Consider the following 19,989-nt stretch of genomic DNA (forward strand, 5'->3'; position numbering starts at 1 on the left):
GACTTGGGGTGGAAAGGTGCTAAGTTATGAATCAAAAACCAGCAAGTACTGAAACGGTCAAAACTTCGGAAGGGAGGCTGAAAGCAAGTGCGATGAATAATTCATAAACTGCCTATTTCATCCTGCAACAATGAACGACTTGTTTATGGTCAATGCTTTTAACTTGTAAAGTCTTTTTTTTTTTTTTTAAAGATTTTATTTATTCATTTGAGACAGAGAGAATGAGAGAGAGAGAGCACATGAGAGGGGGGGAGGGTCAGAGGGAGAAGCAGGCTCCCTGCCGAGCAGGGAGCCCGATGTGGGACTCGATCCAGGGACTCCAGGATCATGACCTGAGCCGAAGGCAGTCGCCTAACCAACTGAGCCACCCAGGCGCCCTAACTTGTAAAGTCTTTTAAAAGCCATTAAATCATTTAATCTCCAGGGCAAATCATTTCATTCTAATTTTTACAGAAGAGGACAGGCAAGTGTGATAGAGCCAGCCTAGGAGCCCACAGCTCACTAGCGACAGGTCGAGAACTATGATGACATCGAGAGTAGTCAGCATTTATCAAGCACTTACCCTGTACCAAGTACTATACCAACAGTTTACATGTATGCGATCCTCGCAAAAGCCCTACAAAGTAGGTGGCGTTATTATTCTCACTTTGCAGATTGGGGAAACTGAGGCTTCAAGAGGTGAGTTAACAACTGCAGAGTCTCACAGCTAGTGAGTGGCAGAGCTCAAAACAAAGTAGGTCTGGCTTAGGACCCTGTGCACTGCCCACTTGGTTAGGCTGCCCCATCTCTTGACTCAGTTGAAGGCTCTTTTCACAAATGTAAAGAAGTAAATTTTAGTTGCTGTCAACAAAGTTGAATAACCTATTCCTGATCCTCTCGTTGATGAAGAGTTTCCAACCAACTCTCACATGGCGGCTTTTGTAATAGTAGTGTTTGTTTTAATGACAGCTTTGCTCTCATAGATCTTACCAATTGAGTGAGATGAGACTCAGGAAACAGGGATACAAGATAATTATGGGGGCTCTTGCCCCCCCAAAACTGATTTGGCAACATTGAATTCTCTTGCGTTGCCTAAAACACTCTTTAAGCCAAACCAATTCATTTATTCCTCAGATAATTTGAGGATGCCCACTGGGTGCAAAGACGCTGTGATCAGTGCTCTAAATGATGTAAAGCCCTTGTTCTCAGAATACAAGGTCGAAAGGGTAATGTGCCCGAAGAAAAGACTAGATTGGGCCATGGGGCTCACAGGAAGAAAAGATGGCCTGCAGCGATGGGTACCAGGAAGGGCTCTGATATAAAGGAATATGCTTTTATTATAACTCAAACCACTTCCTGGAAGGCAAACCCTTGGTCTAATCTAAATCTGCCATTTTCCGAATTCCTATTCTTCTTAGCCGTCTTTGCCCCTTGATGATAACTAATATTCTCCAGGTGTTTCATGGATTGGTTAAAGGTACCTCCAAGACAAAAATGTCATTTTATGACATCTCCTCTATAAAACAGAATCCTTTATAATTTTTATTTGTGTGAGTATCTAGCACAGTGTAAGACACGCAATAGCAGGTGTTCAGTAGAAACTCCATCGGTTGATTTATGTCTTTTCTTCGCAGAGTCGCAGAATCTGAGCAGCCTCTAGTTCTGCTGGAACTGTGTTGCGAATCGTAATTCTCAGATACAATTAGGCTTACCTCTATTTTTTCAATTGAATTTTTTTCCCCCTGATTTGAGTTCGGAGCTTTTCCCAGAACAGACTAATTTAGACGGATACTTCAGATTCGTTAAGTGAATAATTTAAGGAAGGAATCCCCAGCACCCACAGATCTAACCACATCCCTAATACGGCACACTTGCCATCGGGAACTGTTCGGCTAACCCCGCGCACGTTTTCAGCACCCATCCTCTCTTCCCCAGGGAGAGGAAGTGACTCTGAATCCGACTTGCCACATCGGAAGCTGCCAGATGTGAAGAAGGATGACATGTCTGCGAGGCGGACTTCCCATGGTGAGCCGAAATCAGCAGTGCCTTTTAACCAGTACCTCCCGAACAAAAGCAATCAGACGGCCTACGTCCCCGCTCCTCTGAGGAAGAAGAAAGCAGAGCGAGAGGAATACCGCAAGAGCTGGAGTACTGCCACCTCCCCCCTGGGTGGGGAGAGGCCCTTCAGGTAAGCCCTGAGCTGTGCTGCCCCCATCCTGGCTTGCGCACTAGCGGTGAAGGGACCACACAGCTCCGGCACACGATCGAGCTCAGATAACCATTCCAGAACCTTGACGTCAGATTACAAAAGGCAGGGGCGCCTGGGTGGCTCAGTCGTTGAGCGTCTGCCTTCGGCTCGGGTCATGATCCCAGGGTCCTGGGATCGAGCCCCGCATCGGGCTCCCTGCTCCTCGGGAAGCCTGCTTCTCCCTCTCCCACTCCCCCTGCTTGTGTTCCCTCTCTTGCTGTGTCTCTCTCTGTCAAATAAATAAATAAATAAAATCTTATAAAAAAAAAAAGATTACAGATGGCAGTGGGCAAGACAGCTCTTTGGAGAGAGATTGTAATGACAGAATCTAAGCTTCATGAAGGCGCCGAGAACAGTGCCTGCCGCACAGTGGTACTCAACAGATCCCTTGTCTAATGAGCAGATTTTTGAAACCAGTTCTAGTGAGGGGACATGGAGAGCAGATCTGTCACCCATGTCTTTCTGAGGAGACTGCCTGACTCCCACTCCTGTTAAATTAGGTGCAGAAAGCCACATCTTTATGCAAGAAGTCTTTTTCTTAAATCTAGATACATGATTATCTAGATACAAGCTCAAGTATGTAAGGGATGCATGAAACAGGCTTCAGAATCGCATGGAGAAACTCCTAGTAAATGGACGATACATTGAACCTCTCATCTCTTTAGAGAAGCAAGCAGGGGATTTCCCCTAAACTCTGATTATGTCTTTATATTTATGCATTCATTTAGTCTGCAGGTATTTATTCAGCACCTCTACATGCTAGGCGCTGTCTTTTAGGCACCGGGGACCCAGTAGTAAATAAGGTAGAGTCCCTGCCTTCAAGAACCTTCTAGTCCAATAAAAGAAACTTACGGTCTAGTCTAATCCTTTGAGCAAAACCACCCTGATCACTGCATGCTTATTTCTAATAATCCACCTTTATTATCTATGAATTTCATCGAATAAACATTTTATTGAAAGTTTTGATGATTGAATCAAACATGACTTTTACCTTTCCAGCAGAAAAGGCTTTTTGCCTTTCAATATCAATTTTTAAGTAGCTCTTACTGTTAAGATTATGATGCATCGTAATTATTAACAAATTAATGGCTGCATTTAACTTTCTTCGCGTTACCAGGATCATATTGCATGCTATGACATTTTTTTTTAAGTGAAAAATAATATCAGAATGACCAGGAAATGACATATGGCTTGCTCCCCAGCCCAGACTGTTAGTTTGGTAAACCGTGTTGTCCAACTCACTAGCTATCCTGAAACAATAGAGGAAGAGGGAAGTGAAGTGGGGTCTCCTTGTGAAGAGGACCCAGTCGGCCCCGTGGATCCTGGTGGGAAGCCTTCTGATGGTGGGTTAGAATCACCCACTGGCAGTGGCCAGGAGCAGCCTTCTCCAGAGGGGGCTGTGGTGGCACCAGCTCCCAAGTCTGAAGAAAAAGATGCTGTTGAAATCCAAAAGCGCCGAAGGCTAGAACAAGCTGGAATCAAGGTCATGCCTGCGGCACAGCGCTTTGCCAGGTTAGCTCTGCAGGCCGAAGGCTGGCCTGGCTGCCTATGTTCATGCCTGGGGTTTGGAATCTGCCTGGCTTGCTGGAGTTTCCATCCTGTTTCCCCTTTGCAGCTCTATTCCCCCCTTCTCCTCCTCGAGCAAGTAGACAGCTGCGAGTCTTTGCAGGGGCATGTGTCCACCAAGCACTTGGTTGTTCTAAATGGAGGTGAAGAGTGAGCTTCTTGCTGCTTGATTAGACCTTGTCCTAGTCAAGGATTAGTGGTCAGTCATTTGTGGGCTGTGGGATTTACCTAGCAATAACATTTTATTTTTCAATTGTTTGCGGCTTGTTAATTTTCACGCTACTCCTAAATGGCTCTTACCTTACTTGACACATCACTGGAAAATAGTTCCTTTGAAATGGGGAGCACTCTCTTTAGAAAGAGTGGTTGGCTTGCAAAAACCCACTTACTTTCTTTGTCCCAAGGGAGTGGTAAGATCGCACTTACTTGACTCGTTTCCTAAGGCACTGTGATTCAAAAACAAAGAATGGAGTAATTCCTTCTCTTAAGTGTAACAAGGGCACCAGCATCCAGCACGGATGACTTCATATTACATGTGTGATGGAAACCTTCAGCAGTCCAAGCCACAGAAAACTATAGTTCTACAGTTTTAGGTAGTGTTTTGAGAAGCTGGTTAAATTTTCTCATATAATAACCACAAAGTTCCTAACAAATCATAATGAGACCAAAATTTATTTGACAATTTAAAATTCATAACAGTTTGATAATTGAAATACCTTTGCCATCTGCTGTTCCATTTAATTGGGAGAAGTAGGTGATGTACCCATTTTCAAGAAGGGTAAACTGAGGATCAGTGGTAGTAAGTGACTTGCTGGTCTGAGAGCTAGTTACCTCTGACCTGGTGGCCAGATCCAAATGTTCAGACTACAGTACCACATCTGCCTCCCACACATTTAACAGAACATTTTCCATTTCTCTGTACAATTCCAAATGTGGTTAGAGCTATATGGTCTAGTTCTTAAACTGAAAGTTCCAGCATTGACTTATATGTATTTAATTCTAGAGTAGCTTTGTATTGATTAAAAAACAAAAACAAAAACCCCAAGGGTATACTTCTTCCCTGTCTGTGGTATCTCACAGATAAGTATATCTATCCTAAACATATATGTGCTTCTAGAAAACTCTACCATAAAATTGTGCTTGTGTTCCAAGCAGCTCTCTGTTTTTCTGAGATAATAAAGAGTAATATAGAATCATAAAAAACAAAATCAAATCCAGATATTCTATAAATTTTGGTACAGAGACCTTATCAGACACATATTTTTTCAACATCATTTTAGCATTACTTGTATCAGAGAACAAGCTCGATGCTGAGAACACAAAAATGAATAGTATCCCCTTACCATGTTTCATTTTTCAGACTTTTCCTTCTGTTTTCAAATTTAGGGCCCAGTGGGAGTAGGTATTATAGGTAAGAGTATGAATTTACAAAAAAATTTTAATCTTCATATCCTTGACACACATAACTTCGTTTTTATCACATCTGAGAAGTCTTTAAGCTAAAATTTACTGAAGACACCATGGTATTTTTTTTTCTGTTTTATTATCATTTTCAAAAGTTACAACTCCGCTTGGTTAAAATGAATCTCATTTTTAAAGATTGATTTTTCTATAATTACCAATCTGGTTGAATATTATAATATGTGTATTGGCTATTCGGGTTTCTTCTTCCATATCCTGTGCCACCTTTTCCCATTTAAAAAAAATCCATTTTATTGTGGTAAGAACACTTAACATGAGATCTCCCCTCTGAACAAATCTTGAATTGTTCAAAAGAGTTTTGTTAACTATAGGTATGATGTTGTACACTAGATCTCTAGAATTTGTTCATCCAGCCTAACTGAAACTTTATGCCCATTGATTAGCAACTCCCCATTTCCCCCTCCCTCAGCCCCTGGCAACCACCATTCTATTCTTTGATACTATGTATTTGACTCTTAGATATGGCATATAAGAGGAATCATGCAGTATTTTTCCTTCTGTGACTAGCTTATTTCACGTAACATAATGTCCTCAAGGTTCATCTGTATTATCACATAGTGCAGAATTTTCTTCTTTTTAAAGACCTAGTGATATTCCATTATATATAAATGTCACATTTTCTTGCATTCGTCCATCAGTGGACATTAGGTTGTCTCCACATCTTGGCTATTGTGAATAGTATAGCAGTGAACATGGGAGTGCTACTATCTTTTAGGGATCTTGACTTCAATTGCTTTGGATAAATAGCCAGAAGTGAGATTGCCAGGTCATATAGCAGATGTATTTTTAATTTTTCAAGGAATCTCTGTATCATCTTCAGAGTATCCAAAAGAGCAACAAGATATGAGTGGGGAGCCTCATTAAGTTAACTCAGCACACCCAGGAATCATGGTGATGGAGAGAAGAGATTGGACAAGTCTGGGAATTCCATGGGTGTCCTGTGTCAGTGACTGTGAGGTTTATTTTGTAATGAAATATTGAAATCTTTTATCATAGTTCCCATTCTGTGCACAAACCTAGAATCATGGTTAGTTTACAAATGTAATTCTGATGGATGAATATTACATTTATATGGAAAACTTTGCTCCCGTCCACATTTCCTGTCATCTGGCTCAGTTGTTTACATATTTCATCCAAGTTACCTCTATTAAGCAGAAATTCCCAGGTCTGTTAAGATCATCACACCTGAGATCTTCTGGCTTAACATTTAAAATTGGGTTCAGGAAAATTTTGCATATTCCCAGAGAATGTCCCCAACAGCAATGTGACACAGTGTCTCCGAACACCCAGAATTCATTTGTTGGCAGATTGTTCAGCTGCTAGCTCTCTCTAAAGGGTTTATACATCCCGTGTCACTAGCCTGGCCTATCTGTGTCCCTGTCATTTACTTTCTGTAGCCTTCATCAGAGTTGAAAGTCATGCTAAGTTTATCCTGGTTTTCATGTGGCAGAAAGTAGCTTAACTGGAATGAAACACATAAAGATGAAAAGGCTTCTTGGTATCTGAAAAATAAGAATATAAAATATGTAAATATGCTGATGTCTCTTAAAACATTTAACCTCCATCTCCTGTCTTTGCCATCCAGATGAATTTTGGCTTCCACATCTTTGAACCCAGCAAGAGGCCCAACATATGTTCTGTGGTCCATTTCTTAGCTGGGAAATTCTGAGTCTGTAGAGATGGGTAATCATATAAAGTCACGGGCAAGGGATGGAGGTACACAGACAGAGGACAAGGCTTTATTTCTATAGGCTGTTTTATTGTTGTTTTTTCCCCAAGTATTCTCAAACACCTCCTTGTGTTATTTCTAATTCAGTATATAAAAAGGAGTAAGAGCGCATGGTACTCCATTTTCACATGAGTTTAGAAGCGCAGAAGTCCCAAGCTTCCTGTCAAACCATATATTAGGAGGTATCTTAGCATCAGGGGACAGAAAGTAGGGCTTCTTAATAAATAGGTGGAGTTTAGTATTTATTAGAGTCACCACTGAAGTAAGAAGTATATAAACTACTTTTTCTTCTATTTTAGTTTATGATTAAGTTAGCTTAATTACCCCCAAAATATGAGACTCTGCCAAAAAAGCCAAGATTTCTGTTTTTAAGAGGATAAAATGGGAACCAAGATTCACTTCCCCTGAATTAAAATGCCATGGAGATTTGAGTTCTCTTACTCGGTGTTTCCCATTGGAGAAGTAAACTTTTTTTTTTGAACTGAATTATAGGTTTCACGTGATTGTACTTCTTTTCTAATTGTTTTCATATGTTTCAGCACTCAGTCTTTTCCTCTGGTCTGTGGATCTTCTCAACCACATAGTAATTAATTACAGAGGGCAAAAAAACCCTCCAAGGAACAATAGACATTTTTGAAATCTTTAGAGGAAAGAGTGGATGCAGCTAAGTGCCAGACACGTATTCCTCTACACCCCTGCTCAGCAGACTCCTGTGTCCCTGGTTGTTGCTGAACAGACCCTTGGGGATCGGGGGCAGACAGACACATAGCTTCCAGGAGCCTCTGTGACTCTGGTTGTGGTCGCACTGTGTGGGCAGTGGGTGAGCCGGGAGGTTTCTGGTGTTGCCCCTGACATTCCCAGGAGAGCCCAGTTTCTTTCAATAGAACAGACTGGCTGCCAGTCTGAGCTGGTTGCTTGTGTGTTACCAAGGGAAAAGGGGTGAAAGAAAATGCCAGTTCTTCCTTCGTTTCAATCATTATCTCATTCACTTTGAAACCTATAACTTTGAGCCAAGAGCTTTTTCTTCCCCCTCACCTGCTTCGAGCCCATAACCTCTCCTACCAAGATAGCTTTGCCTGTTTTAGATGAGGTTGGACGCATTTGCAAGGCTGGAAGCCATGCTGGGCATGTCTCGTTTCACGTTGAACTGTATTGCTTCTGAGCGAAGCAGCGAGCTGCGCCCAAAGAGCAGCCCCTTCTTCCCAAAGTGACTCATCTATGAATGGCTCGAAAAAATCAAAGCCTCAAACCTCCCCCATGAATATCAAGCCAGATAACCTGAGTCTGCCCCTGAAATTCACTTTATTTACCTAAATTCAGATGACTGGAACTAGAAGCCTCAGTATTCTCCTCTACAAAGTAGACATGAGCATTCCTAGCTCACAGGGTTGTCAGGAAGGTTAGCGTATCTGAAATACACTAGCTGCTCAGAGAGTTGTAATTGTTGAAAACTGAAGTAGAACATACTGAAGCTTGACAACAGACTGCCCTCAAGGTCCTTCAAGGGAAAAAGAAAAGCACATTTATAACAGGTTACTTAAAAATTTCAATAACTAGATACCTGTGAACACAATCTTTTATATCTACCTTGTACACCGTATGTATTACTGCATGGCCAAAAGTACCAGTTCAGATTTTGTGTTATTATCTTTTTTCCCCTCTTTTTCTGAGTCTGCCTTGAAACTCTGAATTTACAGGATTCAAGCAAGTAGCGGAAAATCAGGCATTATGACCGTTTTTTTTTTTTTTTTCTTTTTTTCCAAGTGGGTAGGGAGTGGCTTTCAGTGGCCAGTGATACAGAAAGCTTTCTTCACCGTCTTTTTTTTTTTTTTTTTTTTAAGTCCACACATCTAAATTGAGATCGCTTGAAACAAGTGCTGCCACGCTGGGCATTTAGCCTAAAAAGAAACACCCCGGGGAATCTGTAGCAGGGCTTGGGCTCCTGTGATCCAGAGAACACCAGATTCTCCCTGCTCAAATTGGCATCACAAATTGGCATGGTCATTTGCATAAATGCATATGTTTTATTCTAAAGAATTCTGCCTGAGTTGGGGGGGAGATGGTAACCCAAGACCCCTGGTCAAAAAATGAAAAGAGTGCTGCTTTTGAACGTACGAGGTTCCAGCTAGGGGTCCGCTCCCTGCCTGAACTTGGAGTCGGATCAGCTGAGATGAGATAATGAGTTTGAAAGCGCTTTGTAAACTGTAAAGTGCCATGCAAGCATTGTAAGGTATGATTAGTTAGCATTCTGCTATCATTAATCCTAGCAGAACATTGCTGTCTGTGACCAGCAATGCAAATCACAACTCCGGTCTAAGCACAACCCACAAGGTCCCTTTATTTAGTAACTAAAATACTTTTCTTTCTCCTACTACCATAGTCATGATAATGCCTTATTTTTTATATGATGTTCTGCTTTCAGTACTCTTCCTGGCTGGGTTTTTTGCTTAACGCACAGTATAGTGGTTAAAAGAGAACCCCTGGAGCCAGACAGCCTGGGTGTGAATTTTAACTTAAGCCCTGGCACTTTGACCTTGGGCAAGTTTCTGAACCTAGAACCTAGTTTCTACTCTCTTAAAATGGTGATGCTAATAACACTAACATTGCAGGGTTGGTATTAGGTTTAAATGAACTAACACTTAGAAGGAATTCCAGCCAATAGTGCGTGCTCAATAATTGTTAGCCACTTTCTTTGTCATCAACATTGTGCTTTTTAAATAATGCTTTTTTGAAGACACGAATTCAATGGCCTGTGATTTCCATTGGCCTTTCTTATGGCTATAGTCAACCAACACCAGTTGGTACTTGCCAGATGCGTTGGCGAAGGAGGTGGGGAGGAGCATGAGCACCATCCAGGAGGGGCCAGGCAGGACCCTGGGAGTCAGGTGTGCAACTCAAAGGGCAGGATTTCATATTTTAAGAAATAAATTTATTCGGGGAGCAAAGCACTGCCAACCACTTCCAAATTCTGTATTTTAAATTTTTATTGAGGACAATGGCAGCAGTGAGAAGAAGGAATTTTCTGGGCATGATTAGTGATGATTTGATTTTCCAAAAAGTCAGATGGAGTGAGGGCCTGCTATAGTCTTAAGATGTAGCCCCCTCAGGAGCAGTATGGAGCAGGATAGCAGAAAGCAGGCGGCCTGGTTGATCAGGGTATAGAGTCTCATTGTTCATTTTACTCCTAGCTAGGCTAATTCCTCCTTCTTCATTTCTGAGATGAGTTGTCCTTTGAGGATGAAGAATTTACTCTTAATTTTCTCTTAGAAATTGGATACAAAGTAGGTGAGCAATAGGAGTCAAGATATTTTATTTACTTATCTTTATGAAACGAGAAGATAATGATTTTTAAAAGTTTTAACATTTTATTATTACTTAGAATAATAATTACTTAGAAGCAAGGCTGAGCCTATGAGCAGGGGGAGAGGAGTTTGTATGAATCCCAGACGGACACATTCGACCCTATTCCTATCCCACATGCCTCCAACGAAAACAAAAAACAAAACTAAGTGAAAAGTCCTGATATTCCACCATTAAACTGCATTCAGGAATTTGAAAGTTTGAAAAGTCTTTAATATCTCTTTGAAAATGGAAATAGCACAAAGTATTGATTTTTTTTTAGCTATTTTGGCAAAATGTTTGGTCACAATTTACTTGACATCCAGCATATGATGAAGAAGAGCTAGGAGGTGGACAGTCGTTGGGGTAGAAGATCGAATACAGAGCTGCTCGTGGGGAGGTGCAGGGCAAAAGAAGCATTTATGCCCCAGGTCCATCCTGTGAATAGTCATAAAATCTTCCAGATGCTTCAGGTTAGCTCAGTTCTGCAGAAAGACCTTCCTCACACTTTGCGATCGGGTACGTAGTCTAGGTTTGCTGTCACACACAGCTGCCTGCATTAGCTTTCCCCCAGATCAGTTTCTTGGTGGCTCAGATTGTTGCCCTGTCACTCAAAAACAAATTGTGTACCTGTTGGGTGCATTGCTAATGTTCGAAAGAAAAAAGAACAACCAAAAACTTTCTACTCTTTCCAATTTCATGACAAGAGTTTGGATTGTCCTTCTCAGAGCCATTTAGGATCCTGCATTGCTGATGCTAATGGGGCCCTGTCAATTAAATGACTTTTTAGCATTGCTAGTAGCTGGTTAAATTCAAGGTTTTAAAACCCACTCTAACTATGCTACAACCCTGGACTAAAATAGCAAACAGATGTCATCTAAACTAATGATACCGAGAAGACCTTTCACTAACAACACAATGTGTGTGTCTGGAGATGGGAATTTAAAAGAATATTTGGTCTGATCACATGGAGGGTTCTCTTTAATTTTGCTCCATCAGTCACAAGCAATTAAGTAATGAGAAAGAAGCTGTTCATGACATTAACCTTCGCAAAGAAAACCCTTTCCCGACCCACCAACGGGGCAAAGATTCAGAGTCAGAAGAGGAAGTTGCATGTCGGCGGCCTGATCTTGAGAAAGATGACTTTGCTGCAAGGAGAGCGAGGATGAACCAGACCAAGCCAGCAGTGCCATTGAATCAACTCCTCTATGGGCCTTACCGAAAAAAGGAGGCAGAGAAATCAGAGAGCAGCAAACCGCTCTCAAAGGGAATTTCAGAAAAGAAAAGTCTAGAATATAAAAGGTGTGCGCTGTGTGTGTGTTTGTGTGAGTGAGAGAGGGGGCATAATTAAGTGAAGGTGACTTGTGTCATAGGCCCCCATTCCTTTCTTTCCTTTCCCAGTTACAAATAATCGGTAATGGTGGTTTGTTTTGAAGCAGAACTCCAGATATCCAGTCTCCCTAAATGCAGTGGCAGAGACTAGAATGGCCATGTCCAAAATAGGGCTGAATTCACCAAATAAACTTTGAGTTCCAGTGGACACATCACCACAAATGATTGGCGTTATTGGCACAAGCAGACATGTACTATTGCCAATCAGGGGCGGCCACCATCCAAAGCTGCTCCAGTCCATTCGCAGGAAGCAGAAAACATAGTCATTCCTTAGCTGTAGGCTCTTCTCCCTTATTGGCTCCTTTTAGATATTGGGAGGGGAAGAAAATGAGGCTTGCTCTTTCTTTCCACATACCAGCAAAATCACTTAGACATTTAATGATGGATATTTCTCATTAAAAACACACACACAAAACCGGGGTGCCTGGGTGGCTCAGTCGGTTGAGCATCTGACTCTTGATCTCAGGGTCATGATTTCAAGCCCCGCATTGGGCTCCACACTGGGTGTGGAACCAAAAAAAAAAAAAAAACCTTCTCAAAAATATAATATGTTTCTGTTTGTTCTTTTATAGAAATTGTTTTTGAATGAGTTTCCCTTTTGCAACCTTTTTCCCATCCTCTTCATTTGGGAAAGGAAAACTGTAGCAAAATGGGTTTTGGCCAGTGATTTTTATCCTAGGAGGGATATGAATTTATTAAAGGTGTCAGCTTGCTAAATTTCATCACACAGAGTTGATCATTCTTGCATTTTTTCCTTATACCAGAATCAGAGATTTGCATCGTCAAATTGCCATCTCTTTGCCCCTCATTTAAGGGGGTTTGTAAATTCTGTTGAACGAAGAATATAAACATCTTAACTGTGTTTTACACAATTCAAATGGTTCTTTGGGCAGAGTCACTGAGCTCAGTGGAGTAGTCAGTGGTGCTTGTTGCTGTTGTTCTGGAAAGTACCAGGTACAAAATGTGTGGACGATCCTGGGATATAGAACAGGGGTTAGAGCACAGAAGCCTGGCGTGATTTTTTTACAGGACACACTCTAGCTTCGGGAGTCTCTCGCTCTGTGCTGCTCTTGTTGGCGTGCCTTGTAACAAACCATTCTAGGAGGGCCTTATGGGAGGGATCCGTTGTTGCACGTGAAACAAAGACTTCTGGACAACTGACTAGCACCAACGCACATTGATGGGGATCAGCAACTTGGCTTAGGAAAAGGAGTTGCTTTTGTATCTCCCTTTTTTCCTTTCTCCTGCATGCAATTTTAATTCCCGGTATTTCCAGCCTCATTTGTCACCTGACTCTGTGTTTGGGGACATGGCTCTGAGTCTGGGATGGCCCATGACCTCTCTAGAGAGCATCAAAGAACTGATGAAAGAAGAGAAGGCCCCTCGTGGCTCTTGCCTCTGCCCTTCCTTCATCCCCTTTCCCAAACTAAAATTAAACAGAAAATTCTGTAGCCTTCCCAACCTGTAGAGGCTCTGCAAAGACACCACATCATCCAGGTAACAGAAGAATACCTCTTGGTTTTCTGGCTTGGATGATATCTTTTTTTAAAAAACAAATAACCTTCTTTATGTAGGTTTTTGAGATTTTCTATCTCAGGAAGCATGTTTAGTTAGAAATTGACTTTTAATGCAATTGAATGTTTTATGCATATAGATGCCACAGCTTTGATTTAAATGACAGCATTGTCAGCATGAAGCCACCCAACATCCACTTCTTGGGAGAACAGTTGAAAATATCAGTTTTAACATCAATAAAGATGACCAGTTATTAACACAAGAAACAAGTGGGTATTGACTCTGTAGATCCAGGTGAAGAGGATACAGTCTGTTTAATCTTCAAGTTTATATTACCCAAACCTAACCAATGCTATTGGGAAGCAGAGACTGATTTTGAAGGACGAAACTTTCTGTTTGGAATCGACTTAAATGTACTTTCTGGCAGTTGTGAGTTTATGGTTGAGATATTTAATATGTGAACAACGTTCCAGCTATCTCCAAACTAATCCTAGAATTTGGATCATGCAGAGCTCGTTACTAACCTTTTACTGGTGCAGTAAAAGACATTCCAAGACAGCTCAGGGATTCAATCAGAAAACTTGAATTCATTACAGTAATTTGAATAGTGTGGGAATTGGGCATCATTATTGTCAAACCGAAATCTCATTACCATTCTTAATAGTCTTTCAGCAAGCCCTGGCTTCTCTTCCTAAACTAAACTAGAGACTGTCATGTGGTGGAAAAAACTCCATCTCATTACAGTATCAAAAGGGTAACATAGGCGAAAGGAATCAAGGCTCCAATTGATTCCATATTTTTTGAGAAAGGGAAAGGTGCCTCCTTCATTTCCTTGTGTCCTTAGCCTCTGAAATTCCTTCCTTGACATTCTGTTTGTCTGCTCCCCTTCCTTGAACCTGATTTTTCCAATGATGTGGGGGCCTGGATAAAATTGACAGAAACCAGGGCCAAACAGAAGAGGTGAAGTCAATGGTGACCTGTATCACTCGGACTCAGGAGAGCGAACCGGCAGAATTGGGAGTGAGGAAGGTGCCAGATCTTTACAGGGATGACCTGGCTCAGCGGAGAATTCAGGGCCACCTCGCCCCTCACCGAGAGGCTCCGAGATTTGTCACAGTCTCCAATATCACCGAAGCTGACTTGGAGACGTGGGAGAGACTGAAAGTGTCAGAAAAGACGAGGTGTGTCATGTTTTTCCCGAGTTTTCCCCTGGCGGTGGTTTCATTAAGCTTTGAAGGAATCAAATGCTTATCCTTCTATCATTTTTTATTCTCGTGGCTGGAGAAAAAATACCTCTCAAAACAGTATATTCTGCATGAGTTTAAAGTTATTAATACCAAAAGTTACGAGCCACTGTGTTACGAGTTACACAGAGGATGGAAAAGATCCTCTTTAATTAAACCAACTACTGTGGATGATAATTTTGACTGGCTTGTTTATACTTGATTTTTAACAAATTTTCATTATTTCACTGTACCTAAGATTTTCTTATGCCATCATTTATGATGTTGGAAGGGATATTTTGAAAACTATAGAAGCTTAAAGCCCTAGGCAAGACAATGATCATTCCTTCGTTTGTTTGATGAATGGAAAAGCAATTCTTCTCTAGCCATAGAAGTATTTTTCATAAATCTAGTATTCAAAAAAAAAAAAGCTCTTATTAATTTACACTTGTCTTAGAAGTCTTTGGAACTCATTTCTGGTTCTGACTAGGGATGGAGATGTTGAGCACATCTGTGCCCCTGAGCCTTCACCAGAAATTAAAGCAGAAACTGCCATTCGTGATGATTTTGCCAGCCGCAAAGCGAGGGCCTATAAGAAAGCTTCCAGCCCCCGGCAGAAGTTTGTGCACTTTGGACCCGTGACAGAGATAGATCAGCAGAAATGGAAGCAGCTCAGCATCGGCCAGGCTGGGCCTAGGGAGGAGGTAGAAGAAGTCCTCAGTCGTGGCAGCAAGACTGAAACTTACTCTGTCCCCCCTTCCTCCGCGGCCACGTCCAGTTTAGAAAAAGACCAAACGCTTACTCCACAAAATGACCCCAGGTATTTTCCTCCATCCGTGTGCAAGACCTGCATGGGAGCCATTGCTGCTTTGAAAGGGTCTGCTGAAGCACCTGTCAGAAACCTCTGGCCATCCCATAGTTTTAACAGACTCTTTGGCTGGTTGGCAGAGAAGTAACGTTAGCAGGTCACCCTGGGGAGGAGCACGTGTGTGAATGTTAATGGCAGGTGTCCATTTTGATTCTGTTGTCCCCAGAATCCCTGCCTGGGAATGCCAGTAATCTTGGCGAAGGACCCTTTTTCCCTCGGCTGCATTAGCACTACTTTATTAGTTGGAAATACTGAAATGAACTCGATGGAATGTTTTAATGATACCCTATTGTTTCTTCTAAAGATACATTGATAAAAATCAGGTTTATCCTTAACCTCCCTCTTTTCCTATCCCAGGAAGGGAAGAAAAAAATAGTTATTAATATCATTTGTTCAAATTTGGACACTGAAGCAGTTGAAAAGAAAGTAAAGGTCTCTTTCCTCCCCTACTTAAAAAAAATAATTGTATAATAAATGGTGAATGGAAAAAGACTCCTCTCTTGGGGTTCCTATGAGTCAAGAGTTTCCTTGGCCGAATCTCCATCCAAATGTGTGAGGGATCACCTGGGAAAAGCCCGTGTTGGCCTGTCACGGGTTCTCATCCTTGCTGGAGGCCTTCCAGCTTTGAATTTCCAAGTTCTCTTTTGGGCGTTCAGTTCTGTGGGCTGGTCTCTCTTCCAGGAAGCAGGTATTAGGAGGTTTATAAGCCCCTAGACTCTCCCGGGAGCCTCCATTCCACCTGCATGTTGGGAGCAAAGTAATGCTCTCCATGGCAAGAGGAAATGCTTAAGACGTCCTCCTCTGTGCTTTGTCCTTGAAATCCAAAGGAAACAGTGAATGGTCTATGACATACAGAGGGGTGTCTTTCATCCAATACTGTGGCCGACAGCATAGAGATAGCAGATTGTAGATATAAGTAATCCTAGTACACCAGAAATACAGTTGGTGTTTCAGAGGCTGACGGGACCTGGGGTGGAGGAGGTGGGGGTAAGAAATTAGTAAGAAATGCATCATTGAGTCCTTGACTAGGGAGGGGGCCGTCACTTAGCCCCATGGTGACAGGGTCTCGCCAGCCTTCTTTGACTTTCCTCAGGCCCTCGCTGGGGCTCGCCTTCCATGATCTCCATCTGAGTGTGTCATCCTTACTAACCAGCTTCCGGAATGAGAGCAGCCGAACTCTTCTTAATCTCTCAGTCCCAACCACGTTCCTTGTGTCCTTTCATAATTCTTTTTCCTCTTCTCTCTTGCCACCAATGCTACTTGATTATCCCCAGAATAGTGAATTCTGGCGTCGCTGACTATTGCAAAAGGGTCTCGCGGCTGGCTTCTGTGCTGGAGACCCAGGAGGAGCATGTGTGCGGTTTGAGCGAGCGCCCGGGGACAGAGGAAGGTGAGGAGCAACGTTCCCTCCCTTCCCAGGAGGTGACGGATGACAGGTGGGGTCAAGGCCTCGGGTGTGAAGTCTTCCCTAGCAGTAAAGCTGTCCTCTCTGGCTTCAGCGACAAGCAAACAGCTGCCACAGGTTGGCAAAGAAGAGAAGGAAGGAGCTGCTCAAAGAGATTCTGCGAGGCCGCCAAAGGCTGAAAGATCAGAGGAGAGCAGCCAGCCACCGTGAGCACTTGTCTGCCTTCCAGGGTGTGCTACTTCTGCTGTGTGTGGCTGTTGTGTTCCCAGAAAACAGCTTCGAACCACAGTATGCCCTTGATGACTGATGTGGCATGGAGTTCAGTCACTTAAAAGAATGCACCCATCCCAGGGTCAGAGTTCTGCTCTCAGCGCCCTCCCTGAGTAGAGATTTGAGCCTTTGCATGTGGTTGGGTGCTGGCCGGATTTCATCCTCAGGAATCCTGACAACCCGAAAGGGAAACCCGTTCCGGTGTAAGTACCCATTGCATGATGGAGGCCCACGGTATTAGTACTCAGTTGCTATGTGTGTTGCTGCCTCCGTGGACGTTGGCTTCTTCTGTCTTGGGTTGATGCCCGTGGGTGATGCTACTGAAAATATCTTTAGCAGTAAGTGGCCTTTGACTGGCTGGACTGAATGTTGCCCTAGTTTGTGTCCCCCGGCCTCTGAATGCAAGACTTCGGGGACGGAAGAGAGCTCAGAGAAGATGACAGCTCCCGCCAGGAGTGGCAGCGGACTGAAAGGCCAAGGAAGGTTGTATGATTCACAAAAAGATGACATGATGGTCAGGAGAACCGGGATGTCTCTTAGACGCGTTGGATCCAATGTAAACCAGTTCCTTCCAGTTCCATTTGCAAAGCGACAGGATGTGGCGGCATCTGCCAAGGGTCCACCATTGAAGGATAAGAGGTCAGAAGATTTTCCTGAGCCTTTGTGATTTTGTTTCTCTGCTCTGAGCCTCCATAATGCTTTGAGTATGTTATTAACGCCTTATGGTACCTCAGTGCCACTTATCCGTGATTGCTTGCGGAAATGGAATGATAAAAATTGGCCCAGTCTGCCAGGAATTTTTTTTTCCCTTTTTTGCATATAAGCAGGTGTGGAAAGAAGATGCAGTTGTGAGTTTTCCTGTTGAACTTTTTTTTTTTTCTGACTCACCTTGTGGGCCACCTAAATGGGTAACTCTTTTATTTCTTCCTAGCTTGTATAGGAGCCCTCAGGTAAAGGAACTGAACTTCTTTCTGACCTACTTGATTTCAGTTTGGTGCCAGGAGGGTCTTCAGGTCCAAAGAAGATGTATACCACTTACCAATTTGTAATTTCATTTCATTTCAACATTAGCAAACACTCAGGGCTTTCTAGAGGTAAGATTTCTATTCCATGCTGTGACTTGATTTAAAAGAACGAGTAAGGAGGGGCATCCGGGTGACTCAGTCAGTGAAGCGTCTGCCTTCGGCTCAGGTCATGATCCCAGGGTCCTGGGATCAAGCCCCACGTTGGGCTCCCTGCTCACTGGGGAGCCCGCTTCTCCCTCTCCTCCTTGCTCGTGTGCTCTCTCTCTCTCACTATCTCTCTCTCTCTCTCAAATAAATAAATAAAAATATTAAAAAAAAAAAAGAACGAGTAAGGAAATAATCTGAAGTTTGTAGTTAAAAGTACTATATGTTGAAGCTTCTATTGCTATTTAATAAGAGTGATACATTTTTGTTAAAAGTGTGGTCTGCCAGATCTAAGTAGAATAAAAGAGTGAGAGGTGTTTTGCATAATTACAGGATCCATAGAAAGCAGGAAGTGATGAGGTTCCACTTCACGAAGGACCTTGAAAGTAGCGGGTCAGAGGGTAGGATAGGGAGCAGGGAAAACCTTAAGTAACACCCAAATTTTAAAACTAAGATCCTAGCTATCTTTATGACCTGAATTTAATCTATGCTTTATATTTCTCTGAATCATCATACTACTACTCTCGCAGAGCCTCTTTGTAACGTTGGTTTCAGGACGCTATTCATGCTCTGCTTCATAGTGCAGAGTGCTTTGTAGCCCTTTCAAAGGGTGGCTTCTCCCTGTAGCTCTCCTTCTGGCAATTCACAGGTAGGGCGATGGAGAGAGAAGAGGGTGAGTGGATCCCACGTGGGTCCCGGCCGGTCACACTGGTCAGGGCTGGTTCGTGGCAGAGGGACTGACTGATCTGCCCAGTCCACCATCCTCACTCACTTTCCAGATGCCCTGACACAGCGTGGCCTTGGGGTCATGGGCTGCTCTAAAGCAACTTAGCGTGAAAGGGAAGAAGGAAGAGGGGCCCATGGCTGCCTACCCATTCTAGGTGCTTTCCCATTGACTTACTCCTCACATGACCTTTGAGAGGAAGAAGTCTCAGCTGCATTTTGCAGTTAGGAAATGGAGGCCCATGTCCACACAGCTGATAATTACAGGTCCAACATTCAGATCCAGCTCTGCCTGAGCAGAAAGCCATGGTCCCCTTCCCACACGTTGCCTGCACAGGTTACTAGAGGGAACGGTGGCAGTCTGATGAATTCCCTGTCACTTGTATCTGTCCCTCTATTAGTGATTCAGAGAAAAGCCTCTTTAGATCCAAATGAGAATGAATGGCTAGTTTGAGCAGAAGGAGATGTGGTCACATGAACTGCATGTCAGTTGTGCGACTGAATGAGCATACACCTTGGGAATTCATGTTCCTTTTCCACAACTGTTTATTGAGTAATTACTATGGGTAATTACTGGGAGCTAGGGGATAATTTTAAATGAGCAGGAAACCCATTTTTTCCCCTCCCACTTCAAATGAAGCTATGCCAGTTCACAATATGGAAGTACAGAACCAGCTAATTATTGATCCTAAAATGCTTTATTAGTGCTGAAAGTTACATACATGAAATAGATGCATAGAATATTCTCTTTATCTTTCTAAATATCCCTACCCTCACAATTAAACTTTATTCATTGCTTTTTCATTTCTTTTTTTTTTCTTTCTGGTGGGATGCTTATACCAACTGTGATTTGTCTGGCCAATTTTGTACCTATTGACTCACCTGCTTCGCATTTTTAAAAAAATCTCTTTATTAGTGATTTTTTAACTTACCTTTACTTTTTAGTTTCCATAGGACAACAGAGAAAGTCATTTGAAGCCCAAGCTCTAATTATCTTCTCCCTAACTGCAAAGGCAGGTCTGCTTAAATTGATGCCCTCTTAAATCTAATGAATTAGAAGGAAATTCCTTAAGTCCATAAG

General features: G+C 42.6%; 1 protein-coding gene across 8 annotated transcripts in view; it reads left to right on the forward strand.

Moving 5' to 3' along the window:
* Positions 1 to 19,989, forward strand: part of LIMCH1 (LIM and calponin homology domains 1) — a 319,011-nt gene that overhangs the window by 235,070 nt on the left and 63,952 nt on the right. For 7 of the 8 annotated variants that reach the window (XM_032400257.1, XM_032400260.1, XM_032400258.1 and 4 more), the window contains one exon: positions 1,915 to 2,167. In XM_032400257.1, the coding sequence (XP_032256148.1) occupies positions 1,915 to 2,167 (253 nt within the window). Of the gene's footprint in view, positions 1 to 1,914; positions 2,168 to 3,472; positions 3,740 to 11,342; positions 11,646 to 14,188; positions 14,432 to 14,963; positions 15,294 to 16,615; positions 16,732 to 16,840; positions 16,953 to 17,394; positions 17,656 to 19,989 lie in introns of all 8 variants that reach the window. The other variant, XM_032400265.1, reaches the window with a different exon arrangement.

This window comes from Phoca vitulina, unplaced genomic scaffold, assembly GCF_004348235.1.
Source record: "Phoca vitulina isolate PV1807 unplaced genomic scaffold, GSC_HSeal_1.0 scaffold3, whole genome shotgun sequence".
Lineage (NCBI taxonomy): Eukaryota > Metazoa > Chordata > Mammalia > Carnivora > Phocidae > Phoca > Phoca vitulina.